At 44.6% G+C, this 11108-nt stretch overlaps 1 protein-coding gene across 1 annotated transcript; it reads left to right on the top strand.

Moving 5' to 3' along the window:
* The first annotated feature begins 400 nt into the window (after positions 1-400).
* Positions 401-10789, top strand: LOC115062408 (zinc finger protein 354B). Its single transcript, XM_021213007.2, has 5 exons — positions 401-519; positions 1024-1108; positions 2703-2829; positions 3549-3644; positions 8694-10789. The coding sequence occupies exons 2-5, from the start codon at positions 1076-1078 to the stop codon at positions 10241-10243; spliced, it is 1806 nt and encodes a 601-aa protein (XP_021068666.1). The 5' UTR covers positions 401-519; positions 1024-1075; the 3' UTR covers positions 10244-10789.
* Positions 10790-11108: the final 319 nt, after the last annotated feature.

The following is an 11108-nucleotide window of genomic DNA, read 5'->3' as shown; positions in this document are numbered from 1 at the left end:
TCTGAATCTAAATCAATATATGATTATTTCCACAGCTCACTGTCTACTCTTTATCCTACTAAAAACCATTGCTTACCAAGTGATGTCCCTTTTGTTCTTTGGTTTATTTCAAAAGGCTTACAATATGATGTCAATACGTAACTGCCGGTCTGTTTCTGGCCACTGTCGGCTGGCCTTACCCCTTCCACACAAATGGAATTACAGTGCATACCACATCTAAGACTTCACAGAGCTGGTGACCCGGGGCCTGTGGGGAGGGGTTTGGAGAGGGGGGCTCTCCACTGCAGCTGCGCACCAAAGCGGTCAACTTTATATCCCAGAATCCTTGAGTACCGAGGTAAACTACATTTCCCAGAGGCCTCTGCGTCAGTCATCCTCATTACTCCCCCCCTCCAGCCCCGCCCCCTGTGAGCTCCATCAGGCCGCGGGGTGTCTGTGGCTCTGATCTAGCTCCCCAGTCTGAATCTCCAAGCGTGGCGGCTGCGAGCCTTCATGAGGCGTGGCAGGAGCTGGGGGGAGGTGAGCGGCCAGGCTGGAGGACACGGAGGCCTGTGGCGACTTCAGCATGAACCGCCATGAGCCACTGGTCCCCCTTTCTGGAGTTTTCTCTGGGGATGTGGAAATTGACCCCTTGACAGCAGCAGAGCAGTTGGGTGGGCAGCACGTGGAGTGGGCCCGTGGTCAGATCTGAACGGGTGGAAAACGTTTGTGTCCCCACTGTGGCTGCACTCTGGCCTCAGTTTCCTGATCTGAAGGGGGCTGGCAGTGCCAACTCAGCTGTGGTGAACAGCATAGAGTGATGCCTGACTCGCGGAGGCATAGTGAGTCTCCTCGGTGACAAGGAGTCCAGTGTCGCCTGAGACTTGTTTCTGGAAATCTAGAGACCAGAAGAGTGGTGACTTGTCGATTCTCTGCCGCCCACCCCCAGCTCCCGCTTTGAAGCGCCAGGCTCAGCTGGTGGAACACATTCGGAGATGCAGCTTCTGAGGGGTGCGAAGCAAGCTTTCTTTCTTCTTCCCTCAGATCACATTTTTGGACACTGTACCCATCTTTGAGAAAAGCCCAGAAAGAGACCATGGCTCCAGAGCAAAGGGAAGGGAAGTCTCAGGTGAGCGCGTTGCCATCTCAGTTCATGGCAGAAGGAGTCTTTTATATGGTTTTGGTTTTCCTTCCAGACTGAGGTTCTCTACCCAGTACACCCTTCACCAGGATTTGGTGCCCATGGAGGAGCTGCTTGTCTAGGAAGCACACTGCACGCTCGCTCACAGTATCTTGCGTTACTGTTGACTGATCCTGGTCTGTTGTGCTTATTAAATTGACAGTGACATGCAGATGCCTGCTATCACTAGGGACACAGCTGGTGGAAGTCCTTTCTGGTCTGCTTCCCTCATGTTTATTTTTCTCAGCCCTCATCTGGATTGCCCATCTATTTCTTTTTTGCCCTTAAGAAGGCTTGCGGGTTTCCCCATCCCGTGGTCCCCTCCTTTACTCTATGGATCCTAGGTTTGCATTGTACCATTCTTGTGAAAACTACTCTTGACCTGCCGTTTGGAGGTGCGGGAATATAGAGCTGCCCACATCGAAGTGAGCTGCTGTGTGGACAGGGGAAAGCCATACTGCAGGGGACACAGCGTCACGAACCTCACTCTGAGAGCAAGGAGACAACTTATCAAGAAGCCATGACGTGGGTTTCGTGGGATATTTGGCAGAAAATTAGTAAGCACAGTGGTCGGGAAGTGGGAGGCTCAAGAGAGTTGATTTTTACCCTACCCCCTCTGTTACCATCTGTGGGCCTTGAATAAGTAAGTCTAACTTCTGTGTCTCGGTTTCCTTGCCAATAAATTAAAAACAACAAGCGCATCCCCTTGTAGGATATGTCAGGTTGTCTTTGGACCCATAAGGGGCTGAGATGCGGGCCTTAAGCCTTTACGTTCCATCCAGGAGAGTCAAGTTGTGTTCATGCCCTGAACCTTCATCCTTGTGTGTGTGAACCTTCTCTTTCATCTCCTTTATCTGCTCTCCATGGGCCGATACCATGGGGGTGGGGGTGGGGGATGGCCTCAGTGTCCTGAAGTTTAAGATCAGAAGAGGTGTATATGGTGGAAACCTTCAGTGGCAGTGCTGACCTCACATTCTTGTCTCTGGAGTGAGGACCGAAGCAGGGGACGGTGTGCGGGCCTTACCAGCCCAGCTACACAGCTTTTTTTTTTTTTTTTTTTCATTGTTGAAATGATTTACACGCATGCCTGTGCGCTGATTAGTCTTTAAAGCAAAGATTATTGTTTGTGTTCTCTCCATAGTGAGTTATTTTTCCAGCAGGCATTGCATGCATATGAAAACGCAGAGTAAGGCATGTTGCTGGACATGGTGCTGAAGGACTTTAATCCCAGTACCAGGGAGGCAGAGGCAGGTAGATCTCTGTGAGGTTGGGGCTAGTCTGGCCCACCATACCAAGTTCCAGGCCACCCAGAGCTTCATAGATTGTCTCAAAAACAAAAACAAAACAAAGAACCCAAGAGACCTTTTGCCAGAACAACTTCTTTGTGTGTCTGTCACTGGTTGAATTGATGACTGAATGGTAGATGACCTAGCCTCTTCAGAATCCTCAGTGACATCATTTCATGATGGCCTGTCCACCTTCCACACTGTCACCTCCCTCATGCTGTATGAGGCTGTTGAGTTGGAACGGCTTTTCCTCACAGGTGTCGGTGACATTTGAAGACGTGGCCGTGCTCTTTACTCGGGATGAGTGGAAGAAGCTGGATCCCTCTCAGAGAAGCCTGTACCGTGAGGTGATGCTGGAGAACTACAGCAACCTGGCCTCGCTGGGTAAGAGGGTTCCCCGTGGGCAGAGACTCACAAGCGAGACCTCGGCGCCTTCTTCCCCGAATGGACACTATGGTCATTAAAACGCCCTAGCTGAGGTTTGCTGTAAGGCTGCACAAACCAGATCGCTATTAAATATTGAAACTTTTTTTCCACTTCCAGGTGTCCATATGCCCCAAATAGGAGAACATAGGGAGTTGATACTCATACTGTTCCCCGGTGCCTGCAACTTGGCAGTAGAAATTCCTCCAGTGTTGAAGCAGCAGTTTTCATGTTGTATTTATTCTGTGCTGCCTGTAAACAAAGCCTTCCCTCGCCCCCCTCCTGTTTCCTGTCTTTCCCACTTCTTTCTCCAGTCAAATGCTGTGCACACTCTTCCTGAAAAGAAATCAAATGGTTTCTCGCTTTAAACAGTCTGCTTGACACGTAATCCTTTTCACAGATACCTGTCTGTAAGTTTTTATTCTGTCTGCACACCCAACAGCCCTTTTCTAGAATGCTAAGGCTGCCTGTTTCTTGAATTTCCATAATGTGCAATTAGTTCTCCCAGTCCTGTCCTGTGAGCCACTTGGCCTCTGCCTGACACGTCCTGTCACATGACAAGGAACAGCTTAAATACCCAGTAGAAGTGTAGCTGGATTTCCCACACATCTGCAGTGCTTATCCACGTTAAAACAAGACCAAGTCTTTTTAGTGTTATTGCTAATTTTGTTTGCGATTAGGATTCCCATTTACCAAACCAAAGATGATCTCGGTGTTGCAGCAAGGAGAAGAGCCCTGGAAAATAGAGAAGGAAAGTCATGGATGCTCCCCTCTTGGTAAGTGGGTGGGTCTGAAATACCCTAGAATCTCTGCGAAATAAAAACAGTGGGTAGCCTCGGTGTCCAGAGACTGAGCTGGACCAGGAAGTTGCTTTTCGGTGACAGGAATCCTAAGGGGAAGGACCAAGGGACGAGAAGATAAAGGAGATAGGAAGGCTGGGGTCAGAAATGTCTTATGCCAAGCAAGTTTATTAAGAAATACAGCATTCTTTTGCGGGGGGCCGGGGGTTGAAGACAGGGTTCCTCTGTATAGCCCTGGCTGTCCTGGAACTCACTCTGTAGACCAGGTTGGCCTTGAACTCAGAAATCCGCCTGCCTCTGCCTCCCGAGTGCTGGGATTAAAGGCGTGCACCACCACACCTGGCTGAAATACAGCATCTTATGTATACGGTTTGTGGGGGAAATGGGACAGAATGATTAGACAGCTATGACACAATGGGATGGAGTCAGCGGGAAGCTAACTGAGCAGTTTGCACAAGGGGAATACAAGGTATCTTAAGAATGTCGCAGATTTAGTGCACAGTGGCCTTGGGGTCAGAAGAACTGGCCTCTGCAGATCTGAAGCTGAAGCTCTGCCAAAGCCCCGGCCCCAGGCCGTTACCAGCTCTGCCAAGCACTTTAGATAAGGGACCATGTTCCTTTTCCAAACATCAGGGTCTCCAGAAAGCCTTAGATTGGCCTGTCCCTCAACAAGAGACTTCTTCAGGTACTTGGTCCTCACAGAATGATGGGAAAGGAAAATCCCAGGCTCCCAGCTCCTAGCTTCCCCTCTTGTCTATGGTCCCTTTTGTTTCTGAGGAGAGCTGCCTTTCATGTACCAGAAATCAGCATATTTAAGGGTATATAGGAAGTAATTTTTTTTCTAGCTGCACAGAGTATATATAGGAAATTGAGACACAGGAAATGAGCTTGGGTGGCCTCACTGGATTTTGGCACGGTGCTAAGAGCTTTGGCCTGCCCTGTGGATAACAGGAATATCTAAGAAGTTTAAGGAGAATTTTATGATCCCTGATATTTCAGTGGGGACAACAAGGGAAGCCATGGGGAGGGAGACAGTGGGAGGGGGGACGGTGGGAGGGGGGACGGTGGGAGGGGGGACGGTGGGAGAGGGGATGGTGGAAGGGGGGACAGTGGGAGGGGGAAGAGAAAGAGCTTGAGCAGAAAGAGAGAAAATGCAGAGGTGGGGAAGGAGAGCAGAATGTCTGGATTCTATAGGGAAGAGCTTCTGGGAGAGAAGTTAGAAAGTTCAGGTAAGCCAGCCTTGCGTGTAACAGGTAGGGACTGAGGGATGCTGGGAGAACCTGGAGGTCAGGTCTACTTTGATAGGCAAAATATACCCCTCAGCTGCTTGTCCTGGGTCTGAATCCCAACACTGAGGAGACATAAGCACCTGGAGGTGGGCCCAGCACTGTCCCTCTCAGAGAGCAGCTTCCTGCCCCTAATGGGAAGGGTTGAGGGCTAGGAGCCTGGAGTTGGGGAACTGGGAGACAGGGCTGAGGTTGGGCCAGGTCAGACACTGAGGATGAAGGAAGAGCTGAAAGATTGACTATACCCTGTTCTGATAGACCCTGAATACAAGAGCCTTTGTTTTTCAGTCTAAAGTGACAGTTTCTGATGTAGAGACCATGGTTGTCTATCTTTGAAACCTTTGTTTGGAGAAATACAGTAATTCTGTGGAAACTACCAAGGCAACTTTTTTATAGTGCTGGAGAGCCAGGCCTTGCACTTGCTAGGCAGGTGCTCTACCAGCGAGTTACACTTCCAGCCATATCCCTTCCTCTGAAGGGACCTACTTTCCTTTGTGTCTTCTGCCTTGTGATATATATATATATATATATATATATATATATATATATATATATATATATATATATTTTAATAAGTCAAAACCTGTTTTCATTTTTATGTGTTTGGATGTTCTGCCCGCAAAAATGTCTGTGCACCACATGGGTGCAGTGCTCACAAAAGCCACAATGGAGTGCTAGCTCCCCAGGGACTAGAGATTTAGAGTTGTGAGCTGCCATGTGAGGTGCTAGGTATTGAATCCAGAACTTGTGAACGAGCATCCAGTGCTCATAAGCACTGAGCCCTCTCTCCAGTCCCCTGCCTTGTCATTTTTTATTAAAATGTAAGCATCTGAATATTCCACTTCCCAGGGTCTGCTGGGGTGATGGGTGATTTTTCTCTTTAGTCATTATAAGTTATTATATTATTATTGTCTGGTTTTTAAAATCAGGGGAAGGACAAGTAAAGGGGGAAGGACACTGTCCTAATTGTTGGGTATCCGTTCCTGCCAGTGGAGATAGGAGTGGAGCCCCCCCACCTCCCCACCCCCATGCCCCTCCCTTTGTAGCTGGTCCTTCTTGCCTCCTGGTTGTATGGCTGTTGTAAGAAGGCTAGCAGGTTGCTCCTTGGAGCTGGCTGCTGAAAGGTGAATAGCTGTTCCTACATGAAATGCACTTCAGTTTACTGCTCCGGCCTTCCTGTTGATGCTGCACATGCTCTGGAGTTTCGAAATAATTCTAATGGACTGATTTTACAGATGCACTTGCCGTCCAGGGAGGGATATAGAATCGTGGTACTTCACACCATTAGAGATGCCATATTCTCTGATGTTCACTTTTTCTTTTGTACACTTGCTTTACACTCTGGGCATTCTCTGCTTCCACATGATGCTGCGGATGAGGTCTTGCATGAAGTGAAGACTATAGTTTAAAGCTATTGGCTGGGGCAGTCTCTGAGCTAAGTTCTAACTTAGCCTGCCTTCCTGGCCTACATCCCCGCCATGTGGCTAGCTCTTTACCTCCTGCCCCACTTTAGTCTTCCTTCTGCTTTCTCCCTGCATGCCTCAATTTTCCTGACTCTGCTTGCATCCCTCCAGTGTCCCCACCTGCCTGGAAGCTCTGCCCCCTTACATGCTGCCCTAGGCATTGGCTGTCAGCTCTTTATTATAACCAATCAGCAGTAAGATAGCGTCTGATCCATCTCTTTGGTTGCCTAAGGCATTGTGGGCTGTCTGACCTTCCTCTTTTGGGCAGGTGGGATGGACAAGCATTTACAAATAGAAAACCTAGAGATGGGACAAGGAAATGACAACACCCAAAACCTGCCAGGATGTAGCTCTTTGCCAGTATATAGTTAACAGTCAAAAATGCAGAGACGCACCCTATTACAATGTGAGGAAAGGTCACCCCAACATAGTCCCAAAGAACAGAGAATTATCTGCCCCGGGATGTGATCTGCTACTGAGAAATTCTGAGCTATATCCTGACTTTTGTGGCATTTTTAGAATTCTGGGTTGTAACATCCAAGAACAGCATTTTCATTCAAGATACCTATAAAAATTTACTCATATAGTTTTTCAAATTTCCTGTATTCCTCTTATTCTTTATAGGAATACTTTTGTGTGCCAATTCTGCATATGCTTCTTCATGAAATTAGTTTTAAGAGACATTATGTCATCAGCAAATACAGGCAGTTTTTCAACTTCTCTAATTTAATTGTCTGCAATAATTAATAGTTCTTTAAAGATGAATAGTAGGAAAATGGATATATTTGCCTCATTCTTGATTGCAATGAAATATATCTAATGTCTCTTCATTAACAAACTGATTAGCTTTAGGATTAAAATGTTTGAATTTTATCAGGCAGTTAAGGAATTCCTCAAGTCCTGTTTTATCTTTATTATCTGTGTGACACAGATTCTCATTGAATGCTTCTTTAAGTATGTATAATGTCCTTGTGTATTATATAGTAATATTTTAGCAAATGATGAGCTGCATATGCAACGATGGTGCCATGAGAATATAATGGAGATGAAAATGAACTGTTACCTTGTGACATAGCCATGAAAAGGTAATAGAGGGAGCTGAAGACACGGATAGACAGTTAAGAGCACTTGTGTCCTGGACACCACAACACTCACAATCGTCCATAACTCTAGTTCCAGAGTCTCTGATGTTCTCTTTTGACCTCTGCAGGCAGTTAGTAGCATTTGTTGTACATACATGTACATACATGTACACATGCAAGAAGACACACATAAAGTAAAACAAGCAAATCTAACTTTAGAAATTTAAAGCAATAGAATGCAAGCTAAAGTGGTGACGTGCTCCTTTAATCCCAGTGCTCAAGAGGCAGAAGCATGTAGATCGCTGTGAGTTCAAAGCTACCCTGCTCTCCACATTGAATAAATGAAACTTAACAGAATGTACTATCTATGTGTTTGTAGCAATGCTGATAGAAACAATCCTATGTTGCTAGAAGTGTAAAAGTATAATATTAGAGTTATTACAGTACATAATATTTGATAATAGCACAGGTCATGAGTACTGTGCTTGTATTTTAATACTGTGTATTAAAGTATGCTTGTCCTTGTGGGAAGAAAGGTTAAGGAGGTGCTGTGATACTGGCAGCAGTCTCAAACCTCTCATGTCTGCTGTATCTTTTGATTTTATAAAGACACATAGCCTATCATAAGGACCACCTACACCATCTAGATTTGTGTCAAGTATCCTCTGGAAGGTGTACGTGAGGATGACCTCCCACATTTCCCAGAGCACATCCCTGTCATTAAGTGATGAATTGCTGTGCCTTGTAATAAGTGCTATGATAAGAGGAGGGCTGTGGACTGTTAGACTCAGTCAGGAAAAGATGCGACAGAGGAGTTACCTACACTGCATTGGAAGTCTGGTAAGGATTCTGACATGTAGAAAAGAGAGGTTAATAAATCCAAAATGAAAAGGACTGGCAGAAGCACCATAATTTTTGAGTTCTATACCAGGCTACACTTCCCAATCTGTGCTTCTCTACCCCTCTACCGGTTACTTTTGCTCTCACCTCCTTAGGTGAGCTTACTTTATCCTTTTGTTCACTCCAATTGATTGGCACTCATCCAGTATCTTATAAAGTGTTTATTTTCCATTTCTTCTTTCTTGCTAATATCTATAGGCATGTAGTATTCATTTAGGTAACATTAACATTCTTCCTATAGGTTTAGTCTGAGCTAATCACACCTGTCACTGGTAATTTTGGTTTTTCTTCCAGGATGTCATAGCAGTCTTCAAACCACAAAATCAACTCAAACTAAAGAGTCATTATTTCAGGAATTAAAGAGGAAACACCTCAAAAGGGATGAGGCCTGGGACTTCCCCTCAGGGAAATCCTGCAGATCTGACAACAGTTTTAGAACACAGGACACAAATGAAAGCTTAGAAATAATTTCAATCACCCATACAAAAATTCTTAATGTAGATAAAAGCCATAAGAATTTTGAATTTGGTCCAAGCATTGGCCTGAAGTCAATTGGTAAGCAAAAGATTGCAAGAGAAAAAACACAAAGAAATAGCCTCAAGGAAAATTCAACTTTACTTAATCAACCAAAAATCAAGACAGTAGAGAAACGCTATAAATGTAGTGCTTGTGATAAAGCCTTCATTCACAACTCATCCCTCCGCAAACATCTGAAAAACCATACTGGAGAGAGACTATTTCAGTGTAAAGACTGTTTGAAAGCGTTCAGCCAAAGTTCTGCCCTTATTCAACATCAAAGAACTCACACTGGGGAGAAGCCCTACATATGTAAAGAGTGTGGGAAGGCCTTCAGCCATAGTGCATCCCTCTGTAAGCACCTAAGAACTCATACTTTGGAGAAATCCTATACATGCAAAGAATGTGGAAAATCTTTTAGCAGAAGGTCTGGCCTTTTTTTGCACCAAAAAATCCATGCCCGAGAAAATCCTCATAAATATAACCCAGGAAGGAAGGCATCTACTTCACTTTCAGGGTGCCAGAGAATTCATTCCAGAAAGAAGACCTACTTGTGTAATGAATGTGGCAACACCTTTAAGTCTAGCTCATCCCTTCGTTATCATCAGAGGATCCACACCGGAGAGAAGCCTTTCAAATGCAGCGAGTGTGGTAGGGCCTTCAGTCAGAGCGCATCACTCATTCAGCATGAAAGAATCCACACCGGAGAAAAGCCCTACAGATGCAGCGAGTGCGGGAAAGGCTTCACGTCTATCTCAAGACTCAATAGACACCGAATAATTCATACGGGAGAGAAATTGTATAATTGCAATGAGTGTGGCAAAGCCTTAAGTTCCCATTCAACTCTTATCATTCACGAAAGAATTCACACTGGAGAGAAACCATGTAAATGTAAAGTTTGTGGAAAAGCCTTCCGACAAACTTCAGCTCTGATCCAACATCAGAGAATGCATACTGGAGAAAGACCCTATAAATGTAATGAGTGTGGCAAAACGTTCAGGTGTAACTCATCCCTAAGTAACCACCAGCGAATCCACACTGGAGAGAAACCTTATCAATGTATAGAATGCGGGATGTCATTTGGACAAAGTGCAGCTCTTATTCAGCACCAGAGGATTCACACGGGAGAGAAACCCTTTAAATGTAACACGTGCGGGAAGAGTTTTAGACAAAGCTCCTCACTTATTTCCCATCAGAGGATTCACACTGGAGAGAAGCCCTACGAGTGCAGCGCCTGTGGCAAGCTCTTCAGCCAGAGGTCCTCCCTAACCAATCACTATAAAATTCATATCGAAGAGGACGCCTTGAACATAGATTTGCATGAGTAAACGATTAACCAAAGTTCATATTGACACTAAGTATAGTGACTATGAGGAAACTTTTATTAATTTAGTCCTATGAGATATTGAGATTGCAAGAATAAAACTGTGGTCATATAATAATTAACAGAAAATTTCATACCTGCCAGTCACTTTTTAAGACCAGACACTTCACTGTAGCAGACATTGACAATGACCGTTTATAAGGTAACAGAAAAGCCTTTTATCTCATCCACATTATATAATATATGCAATATAGAAACACTAGAAAAATCTGAGTTCAAGAGTGTTGATTTGTCATTAGAAAAAGGAATATCAGCTATAAGCCTATTTACTACAGCTAATATTTTAATAGTAAATACTTAAAATATATGCATTTTTAAATCAATGGGCTAAATTAAACAAAAGCAAAACAAAACAAAACAAAAGAACCAAAGAACTACCTCACACTGTCCTTTCCTAAGCTACTGGCAAACTGCATGGTTTTATTAAAGAGAAAAGAGAACTGTCCATAAATTTTGTTCTTCTAATTTTCTAACTTCCCACATTTAATGCACATACACTAATTTTGTGCTGTGAATTATTCTCCCTCATTGACTTGAAACAATAATGAAGCCATGTCCTGAGTGGTTACCCTTGGCCAATCTAAACGTATTTCATCCATGCACCATCACAATTGGGACACCTGCTGGATGCAATGATGCGTGCCTATAACCTAACATTTAGGAGGCCAGGAGGACAACTGCATAGATGACTTCTAGGTATTTAACAAGTATAAATAATAGTAATGGTATTTAACAGGTGTTAAATACTTGTCATAGTTACCCTGGAGCAAGCAGACTAGCTACACTTGTCATGATGAGTTGAGAGAGAA

Source organism: Mus pahari, chromosome 14 (assembly GCF_900095145.1).
Source record: "Mus pahari chromosome 14, PAHARI_EIJ_v1.1, whole genome shotgun sequence".
Lineage (NCBI taxonomy): Eukaryota > Metazoa > Chordata > Mammalia > Rodentia > Muridae > Mus > Mus pahari.
The sequence above is the reverse complement of the archived record's forward strand: the minus strand, read 5'-3'. Positions and strand labels throughout refer to the sequence as shown.

Bases quoted from the DNA above. Each gene is read 5' to 3' on its own strand.
- LOC115062408 (XM_021213007.2), top strand. From the start codon at position 1,076: ATGGCTCCAGAGCAAAGGGAAGGGAAGTCTCAG. The intron at 1,109-2,702 runs GTGAGCGCGTTG...TTTTCCTCACAG, and splicing joins AAAGGGAAGGGAAGTCTCAG to GTGTCGGTGACATTTGAAGA. The intron at 3,645-8,693 runs GTAAGTGGGTGG...TTTTTCTTCCAG, and splicing joins TCATGGATGCTCCCCTCTTG to GATGTCATAGCAGTCTTCAA.